Source organism: Leptidea sinapis, chromosome 5, assembly GCF_905404315.1.
Source record: "Leptidea sinapis chromosome 5, ilLepSina1.1, whole genome shotgun sequence".
Taxonomy (NCBI): domain Eukaryota; kingdom Metazoa; phylum Arthropoda; class Insecta; order Lepidoptera; family Pieridae; genus Leptidea; species Leptidea sinapis.
Window position 1 is genome coordinate 1092246 of NC_066269.1, and position 24651 is coordinate 1116896.

Genomic DNA, 24651 nt, shown 5'->3' on the forward strand with positions numbered 1-24651 from the left:
AATAAATCAATTTCAATAGTTTAATAAAGCTTCAAAATACAAGAAAGTGAAAGTGAGCTTGAAATGATGCGCACCAAAAACGTTACTCCAAAAACTTTTCATCCCGGCAAATTAAATAGTTCCCGTGGGACAGTTAAAAACCTATACTAGCTTTTATAGCTTAATACACAACAACTTATGCACCTAATTAAGTAAAATTTGGTGTGTTGATACCTTATATTGCCGGTCAACATTTTAGATACTTTTCATCCTGGTAAATTAAAGGGTTCCTGTGTGATAGTTAAAAACTATAGTAAATTATATAGATTAGTGCCAATAACTTATACAGTTGATTTGATAAAATATGGCATGTTGATTCATACCTTATATTGACGGTCAATATTTTAGACACTTTATATCCCGGAAAATTAAAGAGTTCCCGTGTGATTTTTAAAAACCCATTGTTACTTAAATAGCTTAGTACCTACACAACAACTCATGCACATAATTATATAAAATTTGGCTCGTAGATACCTTATATTGGCGGTCAAACAATGTGTATTATAAAATTTATAAATACCATAAAAGCTTCCGCAGGAAAGTAAAACATTACAAAAGCATAGTCCAGCATAGCGTTATTCATATTAAATCTGTTGTGTGTGACGGACATCATTTCCACCTGAGGCACAGACCGAGACAAAGAGTGAGAAGTACAGGTCCAATAGATCAGACATAATAAATAGTGACATACATAGATACAAACTAAACTTAATCTTACAATCCTGTGAAAATTTTAACCCTACCTTCTAAGTTCTAGCCTTCCAAAGTAGTATATATATACATATTAATGTAAGTGTTGGCATTGTTTTCAATTTCTAATATTGTTATTCAAAGTAGGATTTTAGATCACTTATGAACGACAAAATCTTCCACCAATTCTTGAAGTCGCGTACGGGTCTAAGGTCGAGGCTATCAGATAAACGTTATATTCTTTGACCATAGTCCACAACACCGAGTACCTTTGTTTATAAACTAGTCAAAGAGAATATTATCACTATACTATATTAGTGTCCACATTCCACAAGTCACAAGCGACATGACATGATGAGAACATTGAACGTTCTCGCCTCTCGAGTCTCGGTTCTTCATAATTTATACGGAATTCAATCATTATTCAGGCGTTGAATGTAGTGTTTAAATTCTCTTTGTCAGGTGATTCCTAAGTTCGTACCAGAGTTCAAGTCGACAGTCGTAAGTGTTTATCTGAATTCCCTTCGTTATATAAATCCGCCGAAAATTTAAACAATAATAATATATAATAAATCTTACTATTATATAAATACAAAATGGTATCTGGACCGGTGTTGTATGCAGCTGTACCAGTTTCTCTGGTGGTAGCTTTAGGTCTATTACGAAAGTGGCGTTCAAGAAACTGGGCAAAGTGTATTAGCAATACATGTCTAAGAGGCAAAACATTTCTCATAACCGGTGCAAACAGTGGGATTGGATTGGAAACAGCCAGAGCTCTAGTAAGACGAAAAGCTCGAGTAATATTTGCTTGTCGAGATCTTGCTAAAGCTAAACAAGTCGTCGCTACCATAAGAAAAGAAGAAAATTGCGGCGAACTCGTAAGTTTCAAACTCAATGCTATAAGATATAGATATTACCTAGATAAAGTTGTTTGATCATCACTTGATCCATGGTAAATGTAAATTTAAAACTTTTGTTACATTGGAATCCAATAGGTATTGATGTCAATTACTGAAATAATAATGTCTAATTATTATTATATTATTATCTGTCAAGAGATATGCACCTTGAACTCAATGTTTATTATCACTGATTGCTTGTTTTTGTTGCAGTTTAAGTTCATATTAAGTTTAAAGGTTAAAATAATTGGTTAATTACAATAATTATTACATAGCTCAAACTAATCCTTTTTTTTATTTTTCTTTAATTTAATAATTAATTTAATTTCACCTATTGTTAGATTATTTTTATTATGCCGAATTTAAATAACAATAAAATTTAGCAGCAACTAACCATTTATTTGACCTATAAGTAACTTGTTTGTGCAGTATAAACCTTAAACAATATGCTTATGAATAAAATGCACTATAACAAATATACCTAATTCATAATGAAAAATCCCACACATTACAATAATCATAATATGATGTTGTTTGTATTTCTTGTAAATTTTTTATTTTTAAATGTTTATCACAATTAGAGATGGTTTTTAAATTAATTTAAATTAAACTGTTTTTTGTCAATAGTCAACAGGTTGAAAAATCTGTTAAATTGTCAAAGGGTTTTCAAAAATCGCTTAGTGCATTAATTAATAATTTAATAGGTTCACATTATATTGTTACCATTGCTAAATTTAATTTATACCTAGTAGCTATTTCTTCAATATAATATCAAGTCAACGTTTTCGCTCACAACTTCATCAGCCGTTTTGAATTAAGTACACAAAAATATTGTAAGTTTGACAGCATATTCATGTGAACATTTTCTAATGAAATTATCCTCTCTTGCAAATCTGCAAGCAATAAAAGCTGTTTTTGCGAGGTATTCAAAATTAATTTGCATTGTTGTTGCAGAAGTGCAACTGAGAAAGGGATAGGTGCAAAAGGGTCGGAATTATTTTTTCGTTGAAGAAAAATGGTGAAGACATTCATTGAATGTATTAGCTTATTATTTTCAACAGGTTTTTTTGTTAGAAAAACAGTTAATTTGATAACAAATATAAAACTGTTTATAGAAACAGTTTATTGATTTAACAACCACCTCTCATCACAATGTGGGTGCTACTATAATAACAGGCACATGGCACATGCCATCTTTGAGGCCATGGTCCATACCTTGTCATTTTACAGTGACTATCAAGTCTAGAGGTATTCTACTCTACAGTCAGATATAAATACGAACAGGCAGATAACAAAAGATCTTAAAAGCTTTCTGAATATTTGGATTCATCAAATTAAAATTGTCTCCAATATTTATAGTATGCATACATTATTCATATTTTTTGTGAGAATACCATATTTGTAAATACCATTTGCCTTCATTGCCCATATTTATACCCCTACATGAAATTTTCTCTAGCATTTCAATATCTTTGTTGAAGTATAGGTTTGTGGTTATATTTACATTAAGATGTGTGAAAGCTACTCTGCTGTCTTACGACAACAGGATTATCCAAACTCTACTGAATTAGTGCCACTCTTGCACTGGAATGAAATTGCTGTTTATACCATTAATTATAAATATAGCATTCTTATTTAAAATTTACTAGTATTTAATACTCAAACGGTTGGTAAGAGTGCTCTAACGGAACCCAGAAAGGTGTGGATTCAAGTCCCGCATTGTTAATAAATTTTTGTTACAAATTTTATTTAATTAGTCCCAGAAGTGAGGAATATTACTTTAAAAATAATATATTATTAAGTATTTAGTAATTTTATTGATGATGTGTCACTTTATTTACTAACACAGCTTTACTCATTGTTTATCAGTGTGGGTACGAAGTAGTTTCGCACCACTTGTGCTCGTAGTGTGCGGCTTGATAGGGCGGGGGGCGCGGGTGCGCCGATGGTGATGAGATGCATGAAATCACTGAAATGTAGGAGATGTATCTTTTGTTTGTTTTCTAGATCCCAATGCAACTTGATCTTGCATCTCTAGAATCAATAGAAAAATTTGTTGATGTTGTTAAGGCTGGCTTCAACAGGATTGATGTACTCATTAACAACGCTGGTGTTGTCATACCCCTAGATAAAGATGAGAAGACTAAAGATGGTTTTGAAATACATATGGGTGTTAATCATTTGGGCCACTTTTATCTTACACAACTACTTCTAGATCTGCTTAAGAAAGCTTCTCCTAGTAGGTAAGTTTAATACCGAAATTCTGCTTTACACAAAATGCGTGCATAGATGATACTTAACATAATTGTTGCTTAATGTGTTTTGAGATGCTTTTTAATACTGAAGTCTGTCTGGGTCAGCATGCAAAGCTTGTCTCTGAACACATCTGTATATATTATTGTAACTGTCTTGGAACAATAGTAACAATGCTTTATAATAATTTATTCATGTGTGTGGAGGTTGGTAGACCCCCACAAGATGGACGGATGATGTAGTCTAGATCACCCAACTAGGTTAGATGAGGGCAGCGCAGGACCAATTATCTCGGAGATCTAAGGGGGAGGCCTTTGTCCAGCAGTGGATGTCTTTTGTCTGATATGATGATAATGATGAATAAATTATATAATAAATGTAATAATATAAAAAATGTACATTTTTTAGTTTTAAAATCGAACTAATTGTAAACAAGTTACATGTCTAACGGTAGTAGTAAAACATTTATACATCTTTTTCATTAAAACTGCTACATGACAGAATATAAGAATTAAAGTCCACACCCTACCGCATCTCAATCTGATATGATCATAATTATGTGTATTGTGACATGTGTGAGTGTGAGTGCAAATTTCTGTAATGTCTAATGAATATTATGCTCCCTTAACATATGCATTTATACTTTTTGAGAATTTAATATGTAGAAATTAAAAGACTTTTTGATACTTTTAGAGTGGTAGTTGTAACATCAACCCTTCACGAGAGAGGCAAATTAGACTTCAATGACTTGAACTTAAGGAAGGAAATTGAAGAGGCAAAAAAAGGCAAGAAGCAGCGACACAATCCAGGCTACTGTAATTCAAAACTCATGAATGCATACTTCGCAAGAACATTGTCGGTCAAATTGAAAGATTATGGTGTGGATGTTAACACCTGCTGCCCGGGATTCTGTTACACTAATTTGTTCAGGTTGGTTTTTTTTTGGAAACAAACATTATTTACAATAAATATAGATTCGAAATACATTAATTAAACTTAATCGCTACTATGGGTCGTCAAAAAATGTCCGACTGGAAATATACATATACATTAACTTATACAGACAACATTAAAATATTCATTCAAATTAACACCATAATTCGTGGCAGTAATGTGCAAAGTCTATTGTATACGCTCATTAGAAGTAGATTATATAGTACATAGTAGTAGTATAGTAGATAGGAAAATGATTAAAAACATCAAGTAAATTAGATAATTTTGTTTATTTTAAAGATCACTTACCTGAAATACAATACTCCATCCTTTTTAAGTTTGGATATGCTTTTATTTGGACAGTTATCACTGTGCGCTTAGTCATTCCGTGGCATTGAATTCAAAGCGCGGTCGAAACACAACTGAACGAACAATCTGCCTAATTCTCTGCCTTATGCGTCTAATAAGCATAGTTTTGCTTCAAACAATTTTTGTGCATGAATTATTAAGCAAAATGATTAATAACGTTAAGTTAATTACACAATTTTGTTAATTTAGAGGATCACTTACCTGAATTTCGATACTCCATCCTTTTTAAGTTTGGATATGCTGTTATTTGGAGTTTTCACTGAGCGCTTTGTCATTGCGTGGCGTTGAATTCAAAGCGCGGTCGAAACACAACTGAACGAACATTCTGCCTAATTCTCTGCCTTATGCGTCTAATAAGCATAGTTTTGCTTCAGACAATTTTTGTGCATGAATTATTAAGCAAAATGATTAATAACGTTAAGTTAATTACACAATTTTGTTAATTTAGAGGATCACTTACCTGAAATTCGATACTCCATCCTTTTTAAGTTTGGATATGCTGTTATTTGGAGTTTTCACTGAGCGCTTTGTCATTGCGTGGCGTTGAATTCAAAGCGCGGTCGAAACACATTTGAACGAATAATCAGCCTAATAAGCAGAGCTTTGCTTCAGACGATTTTTGAGCGCGATTGTGAGTCTAGTTGTTTAGTGTACGTCAATGTTTTCGGGCCGAAGTGTGTTTCCCGAACCCTGCAGTTTTTACTATTAATAATAAGTATATATTTCATGTATCTCTGGACGAGCTGTTACGATTTTGGTTAAAGTTCCTACTAAAGTTAAGGGGATTTTTGGGGGAGATAACTTATCTAGTCGCAAAAACTCATTTTACTAGGTTCTCTCTCTATCTTCTCTTTCAGTATTTTAGGTCACCTTTTATTATGTAACAGCCGAGCTTATTTGCCTAGTTAGGTATATATTCAGGGGCGTGCATATCACATAGGCAATTAGGCAGTGCCTACTCGTTATGAACCTAAATGAATATAGCACTAGTGTTAAAGTTAATTTAGTTTAATTTGGTTCCGTTATTTTATTACCAAACTTCTATTGAACATCCACTCATAAATTTTTTCTTTACGCTAGATACTAAATACCTACGGTAAGCAATGTTTGCTTATTCCAAAGCTCAATTACGACTAGTTAGATCCACAGTGCCTACCTTACTAGGAAAACCAATGCACGCCCTGTATATATAATATAAAACCAGTTTCAGAACAAGTGATACTTATAAATACCAACGAACAAATTTGATGGCTAAAATTTTAATTAGCGCAATAGTACCTAAGTACAATTAACAATTAAAACCTTCACTTATCTCAACAACAAAAAATAACCTCTAGAACTTTTAATTTTTTAACGTGTTCCACGGAGTAAATCACACCTTTTTCAATACTTACCTCCCAGCCTTAGACACTTGCGCACGTCATCAACTATTTACTGATAAGTCATTATGATAACTCCAAGGTTATAAATACTTATTTTTTTTTTCAAAATACGCTCAACTTCTAATCGTATGAAGATCATCATTCAAAACTGCTATAAAAAATGAAACTACCAAAAAATTAAACATTGCTTATTAATTAACCTTAAAATTTTATTTGTGTGTTTGTTGATATTTTATGTAATATATTGTTTGTATCATATTCTATTGTAGGTATTTCTTTTGTTAAAAGTATTTGCTACTTGTGTGTTATTTTCCTATCCCGTTTATTTTTCTTATGTACCTTCAAATAACATTTCGAAACGACTTCGCGACCTGTCTCGTGGTGGGCTCCGCTCAAAGCCATCACTGTGGCATTTGCTTCAGCATAAGCTGAGCGTTGGCCACTTTCGCATCACTCTAAACATTTACGGTGTCATTATAAAAAATAATTTAAACTTGGTTTAGATTCGTGTTTTGTTAAACAGTGTCTAAGTATTTAAGGGCTTTGATAGAGTTTATCTTTTTCTGTTACAAAACAGTGTTTAGCTTGTGTTTAACTTAAACGTTGTTAATCACAACATAAACTGAAGTGTTCAGAAACAATAAAAGGAACGGAACGCAATTTTTGTCAGCTGTCATCTATCTGTCATCATATAATCTAAATCCTTCATATGAATATAATCTATCCGTGAGACACACCTTAGACAAGCTTCGGCTCGTGTTTAAATATAAGCAATGTCTTTTTTTTTATGGAATAGAGGACAAACATCATAGAGGCTCACCTTGATAAGTGATCACCGCCGCACACAATCTCTTGCAACACCAGAGGAATCACAGGAGAGTTGCCGGCCTTTAAAGATTGTGTAACAACATAAAGCCACAGATTTGGAATGGGACTATTTTAAAACAAGTGTTCAACACATGTTTAACTTTTTTGTTATAACGCAGTTATTGTATTTCATTTTCTCTTTAAATCTGTCTATGTTTATATTTAGAGACACTAGAACATTGAAACAATGATTCCATTGTAATACGTATTAACACATCACGCGACATAATTTAAATAATGCAACACAAAAGAAAATAGGAAATGATTTAATGACACCTAGTCATCAAACCATGTTTGATTTGATCATTGTTTTCTTCCAGTATCGGCGTCCATTATAATATTTCAGATTATAATTATCTTAGATCATTTATACGTCCTCTGTTTTGAGCAATGCACGCACACTAACACAAAGTGACATACATATCGCGGGGGTAAGGAGTAGCTTGTCATGCACACTAAAGCAATAAACCTGGCCTGATTTCATCGGTTGTCTAGCAGCAAGAGGCACGTATAAATTACGTAAGATAATTATGTATAGGTACTTAGCTTATGACGACATGACCCCACAGCAAGATGCAATAGGCCATCTATATATCACATTGTTTGAATGTCACAATATGTACAAGAATCCCATCGTGCACTATTGTGGTTGCAATATACCTATAAGGGTGTAGAAGTTGGGGGAGTTGAAACATGTGATTTCTAAAATGTGTGATTATAATTAATCTAAAATGATTTTGATTGTTCTAGAAAATTCTATAATGATCTAGAATATTCCAGAATGATTTAGAAAACTCTTAATAAGGTGCCACGGTTCTGAACGATCAAGAATGTTCTACAAATTTGTAGATTGATCTAGGTTGTATTCTGTATTGTAGAAAACTCCAAAATGTGTCTCAACTTTCTGATCATTTAATAATACTCTGGAAAGTTCTAGAAACTTATAGTAACGCTAATAAGAATCTAATTAATGGCGGACACGGGAAACTTAAGACAACTGTTGGTCTTTTAATAAACTGCTTCTAAATTATAGAGATATTCACCCGCCGTGCCTTGTTCGACATTCGAAGGGATTTTGTGAAACTAAGCGAATTTAATAACGATCAATTCTACAAATATTCTTTTGTTTCATTTTAAATATTTTATTTCAAGCGTTTGAAACCCAAGATATAAAAAGCCACTCTCATTTCCACTTCAGACGATGTACCTCTTACAATCTGGTACAATAAACCCTATATAAATAGGAAGGTACCTTGATCGTAAGAGCGAATCCGTCGCAACATATTCTTGTGTGCGTCATCTAGTTTATTATTCAAATACTAAGGAGCTAGCCAAGCGTGGCTCTGCTGTTTTCTCGAAGTCTTGCCAGTCAAAATCAGTTACAGTAACAATATTATATTCGCTTGTCTTTTCTATCGTGCTGTGTCTTCGTTTTTTTATGGAAACAGGAAGAGAAACGAGCGTTTGGGTCACCTGGTGGTAAGTGATCACCGCCGCCCACATTCATTTGCAACACCAGAGGAATCACAGGATTTCGGCCGGCCTTTTTCGTTAGAAATGTTCATCCCTCTCGCACGCTTTGTTTGTTTGTTTCAAGTTGTAGTTGTGCTTGTATTGTGATTGTGGAGTCAATTTCTTTAGTCTTTTGGTGTATAATAAGTAAACATACGTTACTAAGATGAAGTTTTAAAATCGTTGTTAGAACTAAGGTCCACCACCTGACTGGATTAATCCAGTTTTTTAGACTCTAGTCCGGATATCTAACTTGTCCTGGTTTTATTATTAATTAGATGGAATAGAATAATAAAACAACATATATCAAATAAGTCTTAAATTTTTGCGAGAAACGAAATCTACACGAGATCAACTAAAAAACAAAAAAATACTGGACTTCTAACTAAATGCAAGGCTACACAAAATATAAATCAAAGCGTATACGGAGGTCACACTAAAAGTTTTGCGTAGCTTAAAAAAAGCAACATGTTACGAGGGTGGCACTGAAAATTTCGGGAATCAAGGAAGTGACACAACATTACTATTTAAAAATGTATTTATTGCTTTTCGAAGTATTTTCCGCGAAATTTGAAACATTTTTCCATACGATGGAACCAATCATTGAAGCAACCATTCCATTCGGAAGTTGGCGGATGTAGGAGTCCACATCTTCTTCATGTGATGAAAATCTCTGACCACGCAATTTATTCTTTATTTTAGGGAAAGTATAGAAAAAACTGCTCTAAAAACTCTTTTGTTCTGTGCGCGGTGTGAGAACTCGCATTGTCGTGATGGAGGATGATGCGGCGGTTGCAGTTCTCTTTACGGAGTTCAGAAACGACCTGTGGCAAACAAATGCTAGCATACCATTCTGCATTAACCGTTCTTTGTCCCTCAAGAGGAATAGTCGCGACATGGCCGGTTTTGGAGACAAACGTGGCCACCATTTTTTTTTGCAACACTCCGTGAACGAACAATTTTTGTTGGCTTTAACTCATTTTCGAACACCTAAACTCGTGACTGGTTTTTTTTTCGTATTCGTCGTTGCGTATATCCAGGATTCGTCCTGATACAATGTTGTATACAGCATTTGAGAATCCTGCGTGGAATCTTTCGAGAGTTCTGACGCACCAAGTAACGCGAGCCGCTTTTTGCTCTTCACAGAGCAAATGCGGTATCCATCGGGAAAACAACTTTTTTACACCTAATTGTTCATGCAAGTTTATTTGTATTTGACTCATACGAATGTCTAAAGTTGCCTGAATTTCGCGGTATGTCACATGTCGATCTTCCTCAATCAGCTTACGCACAGCATCAACGTTTTCTTTGGTGACTGCAGTGTTTGGACGACCTTGACGGGGATCATCACTGAGCTTGGCACGTCCACGTTGAAATTCAAAAAACCAGCGAGAAACTGTGGTTTTGGATGGTACTTCATCACCAAATGCAGAAATCATTCAGTCAACACACTGTTTTTGTATTAAACCACTTCGAAAGTCATAATAAATCATCGCTCTAGAATTTTCTCGAGTCAATTCCATTTTCTCAACGACTAAACAAGTTTGACAAGACCGAGAATCATTTTTTAAATAAATAAATGGTGTTCGATTTTTAAAACCAAGGAGTTTTCAATTAAAGAAGATTTTAATATGACATGAACAGTGGAAATATTCCATTCCCGATACTTTTAGTGCAGCCTATGTATAACCAAAATATTATGTTTATTGCTCTTCAAAACACTGTCCTCTACATTTTAATTTTTTTTTGCAATCGAATCATTTTTTTTGGCATGTGTTCTACGTGCTATCACTGCCTCTTCGGAATTGGTAAAAGTGAAACCTCTCATCAAATCTTTGATTTTGGGGAAAATATAGAAATCACAGGGTAAAAGGTCGGGGCTATTTGGAGGATGGGTGACGAGTTGTACTTTTCCAGAAGCTAAAAATTGCTTAGTTTTGTTGGCCGTGTGTGAAGAAGCGTTGTCATAATAGAGGAAAACGCGGCTTTGTCTTTCGCGAACTTTTTTTAACACCTTGGGTAAACAAATGGTAGAATACCACTCGGCATTAACACTCTTTTGATCTTCAAGTGGAATTGTGCAGATGGGACCCGAAGCTGAGAAAAAAAATGCAATAATTTTTTTACCAACGTTTCTCGCCTGCCTCATTTTTGTTGGCCTGTTCTCTTTTTCAAACACCCATTCACAAGATTGCTGTTTTTTTTCGGGTTCAAAACAATAAATCCACGTTTCGTCTCCTGTGACAATGTCATAAACAGCGTTAGAATGTCCGTGGTTGTACTTCATTATCATCGGTGAGCACCATTTCATTCGAGATCGCTTCTGCTCCGCTGTCAGTTCATGAGGGATCCAAAGACAACAAATTTTCCGAACTTCCAATTCTTGGTGTAAAATTTTCTGGCTCTGGATTTGGCTCATACCAATCCCCAATAGTCCTCGAATTTTCTCATAGGTAATCCGCGGGTTTTCTTAGATTAGCCGCTCAACACTGTAGCCACATTAATTTCGTTGACGGCAGTTGAAGGCCGTCCTCCACGAAATTCGTCATGTAAAGAAACCCAACCTCTCTCAAATTCAGCAAACCATCGCCTCACGGTGCCCAAGCAAGGCGCTTCTCTCCCAAACGCATTTTGAAGACGAGCGGCACAGTCTTGCAAAGAGAGAGAACTTTTTCAAATCATAAAAAATCATCGCTCTAAAATATTTTCGACTTAATTCCATTTTCGTTGCGTACGTAGAACTTTGATGTGTAATAAAAAACAATTGACAAATGAGTTCCCGCCAATTGTTTTTTTTTATTAGTACGAAGGTTGCAACGTTTCAAAAAATATAACATTCGAAATTTAAATACTTCCGATTAGCTAGAAGTGCAAAACTTTTAGTGTGCCTCATGTATTTCGTTTTCTATCTTGCTGTATCTTCGTTAGAGACGTTCCTCTCTCTCGCACGCTTTGTCCATATGCATGTATATATGTAAGTATATTATGCGAATGTAGTTATAACATCCTAGATGAGAGATGATAAGTGCGCGATAAGTAATTATAGTCGATTACGTCACAACTTGTTACGGTGCGCAAAACAAGCATCACTAAGATATTATTATTAATAAATAAAAAACAACCAGTTTTTTCCGTATCATAAATTGATATAAATGTGTTATGTTGTGATGCTGATTATTATTACTATAATGATGAAAAATCAATGAAAGAATAGGGGTTAGTATTTATTTTTCTGGCAGTAGGTACTATTATAGCGACCCAGAACACCAGAAACTGCAGAGTGTTAACAACAAAGTCAAAACGTAAAAATGAAAACTTTAAAAACAAAGTAGTGATAGCATGAAAATGTCACGACACATAATGAAACTGTAAACTGCTGTTCTGACGCAAAAGGACTAGGGGGGGACTTCACTTCCAGCGAGGTCCAGAGAGTGTGACCACTGGCCGTGTTGTAGATCTCTACTAGCTTACCCAACAGAAGTTTTTCTGTTGATAATAAAATAACTGTTTTTATTAGTTTGTCAAAATTTACTGTCAAAATCTAAAGCAATGAAAGCAGTAAGAAATAAAACAAACGTATTTTTGCATGATCCATATATTATTATCTATTAATTTGGATAATGAATGGTGTGAATTCGTTTGTCTTTCGGTTGATAATGGCATTAGAGATATTTCTGATTTGTGATTTTGATTATATATCAAAGAACTAAATCCTTTTCAAGATGAGGCTGTGTCGAGCGTGCCTTGCCAGATTCATATTGAAGGATAAAATAATATTGTTATTGTTAGACAGATTTTAATGTTATATAACTTTTAATTTGAAATAAATATCCTTGTATAGAAGTTCAATTATTATTATATCAACAATTATTTCTTTGTTCCGAGTTTCGTACCGAAACAATGTCACAGCAGAACTGTCAAAACGTGTGTCCAAAATTAATCTCATATAAATATTCATACAAAAATAAATATTTATTTATTTATTAATTTACTTTGTTGGAGACAAAAACAGAAACAAAAGATAAAATACACATTCAAATTATAACGAAATAAGATAATTACAATTGTTCCCTTGGAACGTCTCACTGAGAACATAGATGTTGAAGATAAAAGTGACAACGTCAACAGTTTACAATAAAAGTTAATTGCAGTTAAGGTAAATAACACTTGGTTATTTACATTTACTGCAAAGAAAGATATTTCATTGAAAAACCAAAAATTAAAAGAATATACAAAGCAAAAATAATAAGATTTAAGTTTAGATTATTAAAGATTAGAACTGAATATTTTTATAAGATTAGTTTTATAGGTTAAAAGGGAACACGAAACATATCAATGTTATTCAACATGGTGTAGATATTCTGTGGAGTGGCGTACGTTTACCAATATTGCTCCTAGTTTTAGAGACGTGGATAGATGGTACACGGAAATTAATCTCAGATAATAATTATTGGGATGAATTAATATCGCCTTTACAAACTTTATAGAGCGTTACTGCGTCATATAACCGTCTCCGATTACTCAAGGATAGGGTATTATGTTTTATTAACAGTTCATTGTAAGAGCAGCGGGGTAAAACGGAAATTAAGGGTTCTTAGATTTTTTTTTAACCTTTTCTATTTTTTGAATGTAGAATGCATTTATCGGATTCCAAATTGGTGACACATATTCTAAATGCGATCTAATGAGACTATCAAAGAGGCATATAAACGTGTCTTTGCGCTTAAAGGCGTAAGTAGTTCTTTCAAAATTTTGAACTTTGAGTATAAAATATTTAATTTCGTGTTTGAATTAAAATTATCAACATCAATCCGGTTTTTACATCTATTAACACTCAGAGCAACAATTATAATATACATGTTTAAATGGTTATTTATTATTCAAATATTCACTTATAAGATATACACAGCACTAATGTTGCACATAAGTCAGCTGTATAGCTACAGATATACTGCTATAACCATTTCGGTGACGCGAACCAATAAGATTTTCCCCTACCAAAAAGTGCCCAATGCGGCTAAAGAAATTTCACTTCAAAAATTTCTCCTTTATAATATTAGTATAGATATATAAAAAACTATTGTGGAACATTCCAGGAGCTTCGTGAAATGGTACCACTACATACTGCTGGCGCCGATGGCCCTGCTGTTCATGAGGTCGGCCAAACAGGTGAGTGTTAATTGCTTCTAATTCATCAATCACCTTGTAATGCCAGCTCGACCCACATCAGCTTTGGTCTGTGAAATTACTTCATCGCCAGGTACCTACTTATTGGACTGTGGTCTACGTTTTGATGCGGCATAGCTGATTATCTATAACTGTATTGTTGAAGAGACATCTGGTACAAAATATATTTACGACGGGGCAAGGCCGGTCACATAGTCAGAGTCATCGTGGTGACGTGGGCTTTGATTACGACATCAAGTAAAATACAGTCTTACAAACACAGGGTATCATTATTAGCAACAAACGTTACAATAGTAATGAAGGAACACAAGCCTTGTAATTATATAATAAGAACGTGGTGTTCTCGGCCTGCACGTGCGACACAACCGCCTCGCGCGATAGTTCTTCCCTGACTGATTGCTCGGCGCTTGCCGGGCGCCCGCACTCGCACCGCACTCCGATTACACCCGAGCTAAGACGAATACCGAATCATCTTCGTACTCGTTTCATCTGCTCGACGTTCTTGTCTATGTCATTTATATGTAACTTAAACAATTATAAATACATTTATTTATTGAATGGAAATATTTTACTGTGCAGGAAATACTTTTTAATGAAGTGTTTTTGGTAACGGTAACAGCGGCATAAATTGGAGTTTGTAGTATCGGGGTATCAGGGTCCTCTGGGAAACAGAATGATGTATGTAATCGAAGTATGTATTTGGTATTGTGCCCTGTGCTTCCTCCAAGGCATAAAAAGAATAGCGAAGTCCCAGGCCCAAGGGAGTAGACGGTGGGAGGCCTGAGGTGTGATAAGGCACAGGATGCCGGCTAGACGACAACGGCGCCTTTTTCTGTCGTGAAGCAGTTATGTGTAAGCATCACTGTGTTTCGGTCTGAAGGGCGCCGTAGCTAGCGAAATTACTGGTCAAAATATGAGACTTAACATCTTATGTCTCAAGGTAGCGAACACAATTGTAGTGTCGCTCAGAATTTTTGGAGTTTTGAAGAATCCTGAGCGATCATAACAAATGTATTTGGTAACCACAGCGATTTATTTGCGAGTAGGTATCTACTATATTATATTGATATGCTTATGAATGCAAAATTCTACGGTAGTATTTCCTCATTCGTAATTTTGTATTAACGTCGCAAATTCCTGTTAATTTCTCTAGATTTGTCCTGTTTGTACTTCTAAATGATGGTTTAGTTATATATTATTATACATAAATATAAAAGTTCTCCTTAAACTTGTATCTTTTTAATTAAAATTGTTAAAAATAATGCAACATGTATTTATTCTTTATATTATATATTCCGTATAATTAAAATAAATCCCTTTTATTCTGCACTAAAAACATTAAAGATTTGCAAAAATTAAACTTAAAACTAGCCAAAGCTCCTGTGTAGGTTCAAACATATGTATCATGAATAGTAAATGTGTGTTTTCGAGTCATGGATGTAAATATTTATATATCGTCGGTTTACTGCAAGAACTCATTAACTGATAAAAACAGAAATGTTTTCCCTATATCATCTTAAATATGATTATGTTAAAGAAAAGTAAAACACTATTATATTGCTGAATATATTTATGATTAAAATCAAGTGAGTTTTCTTTAAATATTAACAAGTCATTTATTTATTTATTAAGTTATGAACTACCAACAGAATTACATGTGATACATTAACATTAAACAAGTCTTAGGTGCTAGGGATACACATAATTATATTTATAGGCACAGCATGTAGTTATGTATGTAGTATAGTTACAGCATGTACGCAAATACAAGTCGTACAAAAAGTTAAAATTTATATAATAAGTAAAGGCTAAATAAAGTTATGTAAATGTTAAGTTTATACAATGATAGGTATATAAAAAATAAAAATACAATAATAATGAAAAAATCACAATTTTAATATCTACGAATCGAGGGTCTTAATTAATTTATCTTTAAATTTTGTTATATTATCGCTGAACAGATCAATGGACTTGTCTCTACTAATAAATTCATTATATTGTCTACTTAATCGGGGTATTAGGGAATGATGACCGAGATTGGTCCTGTGGGTTGGGTACGTAAAAAGTGAAATAGGATGCCGTGGAGTACGGGGGGGAACCTTGATGCATATTTGACTCAAAAGATCAGTGTTATTTGTGATGCCGTTGAGGAGCTTAAATAAAAATATCATATCATGTATTTTTCGTCTATCTATCAGTGAGTTTAATTTGAAAGTTTTTAGCCGCATGATATATGGTAGTTGCTTGTCTTTTCCAATGGAATAAAATTTTGTGAATTTCCTTTGAATGCTTTCGATCCGATCCTTGTGAACTTGGTAGCCCTGGTTCCAAATTACCGTTGCATATTCAAGTTTGTTTCTAACTAGTGAAGAAAACAATTTTTTTTTCGTTTTAAGCTTTTTGAAAGGCTTTGCGTTTCTCAACAAGAATCCTAGCATCTTGCGCGCTGATCTGCCAGTGTTTTCGACATGAACATTAAATCGTAGTTTTGCGTCTAGTGTAATTCCTAGATCACGTATAGTTTCAAGTTTCTTCAGTGGGCAGTTGCTAATTGTATATTTGTGATCGATTGGAGAGCGTGTACGAGTGAAGCTAATAATGGAACATTTTGCAGGATTTAGATCCATGCCATTAAATTACACCAGTCAGCAATTCTATCGATATCTTCCTGCGAGGATAGAGCGTCATCATGAGTAAGGATTTCTTTTGCAAGCTTTAGATCGTCTGCAAAGATCAGGCATTTTGAATTTATTACACATTTGGTGATGTCGTTTATAAAAATATTGAATAAGAGTGGTCCCAAAATTGATCCCTAGGGAACACCCGATGTAACTTTGAATGGTTGAGAACAATAGCCCTTTAAAGCAACACATGAACCTCTTTCCACAAGATATGATGAGAGCCATGGTAAAATTGATCCACCAAAGCCAAAGGAGGAAAGCTTTGCAACTAGCAGTCTATGATTAACTTTGTCGAAAGCCTTCGAGAAATCTGTATAAATAGCATCGACTTGTCTACGAGATTCAACAGAAGCTACAACAGAACTAATAAAATTCGACAGGTTTGTTATGGTTGATCTGGCAGCGACGAATCCATGCTGGGCTTCCGAGAGCTCGTGAAGAACATGGCGTGACAATATTGGGTGCAACAGGGACTCGAATACTTTTGACAAAGTTGACAGAATCGAGATCGGCCTGTAATTAGTAATATTCTCACGACCACCCTTTTTATAGATTGGGACAATTCTAGATTGTTTCCATAAGTCTGGGAAAATAACAGAATGCAATGATTTGTTGTAGATCATGCAGATTGGTACTGAAAGGGGGACTGCGCATTTATTGATCAGTAACGGAGGTATTGCATCAGGCCCAGCTCCCTTCTTCGTATCAAGTCTTTTTAATTTCAGGATGACTTCCTCGAGCGTGACATAAACACGGCACAGAAAGTTATGAGATTTAGGTTGAACATAAATATTGACGTTTTATCTATAGTATCGTAAACTGATGCAAAAAAAGTTGCAAACAAATTGCATTCACTTGGACCATCAGTAGCTACCCTGTCATTATAGACCATTTTAGATGGATATGTGTTTGGTGATTGTCTTAAATTTTTTAGATGAGTCCAAAAATATTTTGGATTATTTGCCAAATTATTTTCGATTGATTCAATATAATTATTATAGCATTCTTTAATTAGGCTATTACTGATAGTTCTTAAGGTTTCGAATTTAAGTTTGTGTAATGGATTGTTGAAAATTTTTGCTTTTATCCTTATCTTATTCTTGAGTTTTAATATCGAAATAAGTTTATTGCTGTACCATATAGGATATTTTTTATCTCTAGCTTTATCCTTAGGAACGTGTTTTTCAATTATTGAGTTAAGTCTATCATAAAAAAATATCAAGCATATCATTTTCATTGTCACAGCAAGCAAAGAGATCTACCCATGGTGTATTTTCTAGATCTTTAAAAATAGCGTCATAGTTAGCCTTATAAAAGTTATATTTTTCAACATGCCTATCTTTAATGTTGCCTACCACATCTGATTTGAGGCTTATTGATAACGGTGGATGATGATCGTCAACTAAACTGATGGGGTTGGCAACATTGTTAACATTGATTTGGGTAGTATTTGACAGGACCAGATCGAGTACTCTTTCGTTGGTGTTGAGTATGGAAATAAATTGCTTGAGCTCGTGTTCTTTAATGAAGTCTATAATAATAGAATCCAGACTGCAACAACACGATGGATATAGGTAGTTTAACTCGGGTAGTTTTGACCATGTTAAACTACACAAATTAAAGTCTCCTACAACAAGAACCTGTTCGTTTTTGTAGATTGCTTTGGAAGTGTTTGTCAAGAAATCATTAAGTGTATCTCTTTTGATTAGTGGCGGTAGATAAACAGCGCAGATAGCCAAATGGCTTGGTTTATTTTATATCAGCACATCTACTGTCACCCACAGATCTTCGCAGTTGCTCTCCCATTGCGGTATTCGACAAGATTTAAATTGATTTTTAACCGCAATTAGGACTCCTTCTCCATTTTTTGTTTTGTTTATATTTGTTTGTTTCCTATCTCTACGATATACTATGTAGCGACTATCAATGAACTCTGCATCAAATACACCGTCATTGAGCCATGTCTCAGTGAATATGAGGACATTGAAATCATTAGGTAAGATATTAAGTTTTACATCCCGTATTTTACTCTTTATCCCTCTTAAGTTCTGATAGTATATATTTAGATTGGCGAACTTTAAGCGAATTAAAATAAGAGACTAGGCGAAACAAATATTATTAGGATGTTAATTGTTCTAACTGTTCAATATTCCTCGCAACAATAAGTTCAGCCATGTCCGAGTTCCTCAGAAACACACGTCCATTAACCCATACATACTTATATTTTAACCTCTTAGCTGTTATCCTGGCAAAAGTGTGTATTTTCTTTAGTTCCGGGGTCAAGTGATCTACAACGTAGATTGGCTTCTTGTCGCCTCTTATTCCGACATGACTTGTGTTGAGTTTATCGTCCTCATTTATTTTATTAAATTTAATAACTCCGGCTAAAAAAGTATCGCGAATGCGTAGACATGAGAATTTCACAATAACAGAGCGTGGGCGCGCATTTCCTGGATTTAGTTTTGCAATCCTGGTGCACTTATGAATATCTGCGTCTGCAATCGTACTGCCAGTAACTTTTCCGATTTGAAAGATGATATTGGATAAATTTTCAGATTTATGTTCAGGCAGACACTGGATTTCTAGATTACTCATTCTCGAGTGCTGCTCCATGATGCTTATACGACTAGTAAGGTCCTTAACTTTGGACTTCAGGTTGTTATTCTCTTGCTTGAGTTCTTTGACCTCCGTTAATTTTCCTTGTAACTCGTTTTTCAGGTCCCCATATTGATTGCTTATAAAATTCACGGAGTCTTTTATTTGGTTCATTTCTTGGAAAATTTCTCTAGTTTTATTTTCTAATATTTTGCTCATGTTTTTCTCCATTTTGGATAGCAGAATGTCCATTTCTTCCTTTATTAAATGTTTAACATTATCAAGGGTACCACCTGAGATTGGGAAGGTGGCTACGCACGTCTAAGCGTAATGTTGGAAAATGTAAAGAAATGAAAAAAAAAGAAATGTTGTCATAATTTAAAAAAAATATAAAAAGTTATTATATTCTTGCCTTTGGGCCTTTGATCGAGGGTTTAATTACGTATTTCTTAAAATAGAAGTCTATTTTAAGAAATACGTACTGTTTGAACAGAAATAATGTTTTTTTTTTGTGGAAAAATAGGGCGACCGGGCATGAGGTATACTTGATGGAAAGTGATCACTGTGCCTATGGAAATTGCACCCCGGGAGGGCTTCAGATGCGTTACTAGGCCAGTAACGCAGGAAAAGATGTGGAACGGGAGTAGAGTGGACCTACGGGGCTCTGGGGAAGAAAAGGGAGCAGACCTACGGGACTGTGGCGGAGGTAAGGAGAGTGGGCGTCCAGAACTCTCACTGACCAATCGAAACGCGACAACGTAGCTGCCACTTGACGGTTTTCTTCGCATGGAGATTTATCTACAAATCATCCGAGCTCTCTTCAGAGACAACCAATGATGCTATGTTTCTACGCAACGCAAGGTGATCGAGCCGTTCACAGAGCACTGAGCATCTAGCGCGCGCACACCTTTGCATGTGCAAATGATTATGCGATTCGTTCAATATAGCTTCAACTGTCTGCCACAACTTAATTAAGTGATTAATTTAGTTATTTATTAAATTACTGTAGTTAAATTAAGTAACCGACAACCGAGCGAGTCGGCCGGTTGAAGCAGCCCACCCCGCGTACTTCAAGGAGCGGAGCTAGGTTACCTCTCTCGCAGGAGATCGCCATGTGTTTAATTCAGAATTAGAAACATTTAAAATTTATTACGAATATAATAAAATTTTCTTTACAAAACTATGTCATGTTAAATACTTTTGGTGTACAATTAATAAATTTTCGTACAATTTTTATCTTTTTTATTTTTTAGTTTATTGGCCAATACAGAACAAATACATACATTTTTATGAAATAAGTACCACAAAAACCTCACGGGTTTATCTGGGTACCTAGAGCCATTCAATTATTTTTTCCGAATCCTATTCTTTTTTCAGGAAGTATCTTTTAAAGCGAGTTTTGATTTTCGTGGTATTTATGTACATTTCTTGCAGCTCTTTGGGCAGTTCGTTGAATGATTGGCATGGCTCCAATTGTAACGGTTAGGGCTATTTTGGTTCTATTCGCACTTTCTATAAAATATATATGAATGTAAAGAAATAATGAAATTTCTTCGCATATCCTGTAGACATAAAATTATTTTTTGTAAAAATAAAAGCTTTATATAAACCGTCTAGAAAAGGTATCAATTATGAGCTATTTATATTAAGAGTGTTTTTTTTATTAATTATTAGTATTTGTACCGTATTTACTGCTAAAAACTTCTCGAGCTTTTGCCATTCACTGTTCCTGCTAGGTCTTTATGCACGCACAGAATTTTCAACCTACCGACTCCTAGAACCAATATTGGGCTTCGCGCGCCTCTTTACAGAATATGTTCTTCATTGGATTCTCACATTAATGTTGACCTGTTTTCGCACTCCTCTACTGCGCCATTTAAGAATAAGTTAAAGCAACAATTAGGGTCCTTACCTTAAACCTTGTATCTTTATTCATTATTAATCCAATATGTATGTCTGTCGGTGTCTTGATTTATATAGTATTGTGTATCCTCCTAAATATTCTATTGTTTACTTATCTTAACGTTCTGTTGTCATGCCTGCATAATTGTATTCTTTTGCGTTCTGAATGAAACTTTTCTAGGATATATCCAATATTATAATTTTTATATTTTAGTTAACTTCATTTTTTACTTTACTGTAATGATAAATAAATATAAATTTATCCCACCAGGGGTCAGAGACAGTAGTGTACTGCGCAACTGACTACAACATCGAGGGTACGACCGGGAAGTTCTACCGCGACTGTGCTGAGTACTCTTCCAAGTATCCCTTCAACACTGATGAGGAGCAGAAACTGTGGGACATCAGCGAACAAATGATTAAGGCTCGGAGACCACTTTAAACGGCAAATGTAATCAAAAATATCTGAACCTCTTAAGGGCGGATTCGACCAAACTGGAGAAAGTATTTACTCGTGAGTAACTACTGCTACTCTAAGATTAAAGTTAATTTTGTGTTATACCAACCACTAACCTCAGAAACAACAAAACAAAGAATTTTTGTAGGTTTATACATTCATTCGTTCTTCGATCATCATTCACTTTTAAGCTATAGGATAACTGTACCGAGAAAGAGTACTCCACAAGTACGTTGGAAAAACGAAAACGAAAATATCCAAGTACTAAATTTATCTCCGTATATTTATCCTCGTGAAACATCTTGTTTGGTCGAATCCGCCCTAACTTACATACTACTGTAGTTATTACTAATGTAAATCATTTTAGGTGTTCTTCAATCAAATATATTTTCGCTCACAATGGAAAAGGATTGTAGTTTTACTTGAATCTCGAACGTCAATGTTCTCCTGAGTGTTGAACAAGACATACCAAGATTTATGAACCATGCGTCACTCGAAAGGTTGGCTCAATTGGTAAGAGCGCTCCGACGGAACCCCAGAAGTCGCGGGTTCGAGTCCCGCATCGTTCATAAATTTTGGTTACAAATATTTATTTGTATAATTAATTCCAGAAGTGAGGGTTTTCACTTTAAGATAACAAATTGATGCCAGTGCTTTGAGCATTTTTGCGTCTTTTTTAATAAATGCTTGGCGTTTTTACGAAAATAACGCACTTTTAAATTTTAGCCTTTGAACAAATACATTTCTTAGTTTTTCAGATATGTTTGTATGTAATGTAGGATGACATAAATATAATATAATTATATAGTCTGTGTATTCTTTGTCAAGCAATAAATACAAATTATTGTAATATACTCTATGACACGGGCATTTTTTAAAACTTAATAAGTTACAAAATAGTGCCATGATTTAAGACAACATTTTTTTTTATATTTCATCTGATAGGTGGTTTTTAATTATGTTTATAATATGTTAATTATGACTATTAAGTACTTTACTCGAAAAGCATAATAAGACAATTAGTTCATTTCTACACATACTTCATGTTAGTTATTTGGTGTAAAGAGGAGTTCTCACTGTCCGATTTCACTTGAACCCATTGAATTTGTATAAGTATATATTATATTTACACTGTACGAGTAGCGCCCGAGTCCACTTGGTTTAAGTGAATTCGGATAGTGAAAACCCCGCTTGAAGAAAACTATTACTCAACTAATGTAACTAGGGACGGGTAACTAATTGGAGTTATGTTTAAGTATGTCACTTATTTAATTAAATTTTAACTCATTTCTTTACCTTAGACTTTATTTAGAAAACCTCTTCTGGCATGTTGTCTAAAATTAGTTGATCGCGTAACTAAATATAACGTACGACGGCGACAGAACGCCGTTGTTCTTTGCGTGTAGACACGGCCTAAGAACAAACTATGTTAAGTTTAACGCGACACACGTGGCGACAATAACTGTTGAGTTTTTGTATTGTATGAAAGATGTATAGATTGCAAATTTCTCTTAAAGTAATTAGCATATATTAAATACAGACCCGACATTGGTTATAATATGATAACGACAACAAATAAGTTGAAAATCATTTAAGAAGCATTTGTTAACACGATGATATGCTTTTTCTGTGAATAAAAATACAAATTTACATTTAATGTGGAAACGGTGGGTACTTTGGTAGCGGAAAATCTTAAGGGATCGCGTCACCGACATGCTCATAATTGGCGATGCGATAATTAATAATTAAAAAAATATAATTAAATATTTGGATGGGTGTAATCTCGTGAGCCTGCGTCATCGAAATGATTCAGTGTTTTTGTTTGAGTAATTATTGAAAATAAGGTTTTTTTTATTACTTAATAATTTGATTTGTTTTTAAAATGTCAAATTTTAATTCTATTTATTTGTATCATGTAGCCGTGTGTGACGCGTTATTTATATTGTAAGTTAACTTTAGTGTTGATATATTAATCAAAAACCATAATAATAATGTTAGACTTTATAAATTATATTGAAGGGTATAGCGAACATTTATTTCTGTTATTCATTAAAGTTATGAAAGGAATATTTTTTTTATTATTTTATCCTTTGATTAATCACAGTTATCGCCACTTATACGTAGACGTAAACAACATGTTATAACCAAAATATTATGTTAATTGCTTTTCAAAATACTCTCCTTTACATTTTAAACACTTTTTCATGCCATCCAACCATTTTTTAAACAGGAGGACCACACATCTTAAGGCATGTTTTCTACGAAATTTCGAAATTGGTAAAAGTGAAACCTCTCATCAAATCTTTGATTTTGCGGAAAATACAGAAATCACAAGGTGCTAGGTCGGGGCTATGTGCAGGATGGGTGGCGAGTTGTACTTTTTCGGAAGCTAAAAATGACTTAGTTTTGTTGGCCGTGTGTGAAGAAGCGTTGTCGTGATGTCGGAGAACGCGGCTTTTTGGTCGTCTTTCACGTTTCGTCTCCTGTGACAATGTCATAAATAGTATTAGAATGTTAGTGGTCGTACTCGATTATCATCTGTGAGCACCATTCCACGCGAGCCCGCTTCGGCTCCGCTGTCAGTTCATGAGGGATCCAACGACAACAAAGTTTGCGAACTTTCAATTCTTCGTGTAAAATTTTCTGAATTTGGCTCATACCAATCCCTAATAGTCCTCGAATTGTCTCAATTAAAATTGCCCATAGGTAATCCGCGGGTTTTATTTAATTGGCCGTTTAACAGTATTCCATTCTTTCGTTGAAGGCCGCCTTTCATGAAATTCGTCATGTAAAGAAACCCGACCTCTCAAATTCAGCAAACCATCGCCTCGCGGTGCTCAAGCAAGGTGCTTCTCTCCCAAAAGCAGACGAGCGGCACAGTCTTG

The 24651-nt window shown here is 34.5% G+C and overlaps 1 protein-coding gene across 1 annotated transcript; it reads left to right on the forward strand.

The window, feature by feature from the left end:
* Window positions 1-1116: 1116 nt before the first annotated feature.
* LOC126964671 (retinol dehydrogenase 14-like) lies at window positions 1117-23833 on the forward strand. Its single transcript, XM_050807930.1, has 5 exons — window positions 1117-1607; window positions 3636-3871; window positions 4575-4811; window positions 14041-14113; window positions 21581-23833. The coding sequence occupies exons 1-5, from the start codon at window positions 1326-1328 to the stop codon at window positions 21749-21751; spliced, it is 999 nt and encodes a 332-aa protein (XP_050663887.1). The 5' UTR covers window positions 1117-1325; the 3' UTR covers window positions 21752-23833.
* Window positions 23834-24651: the final 818 nt, after the last annotated feature.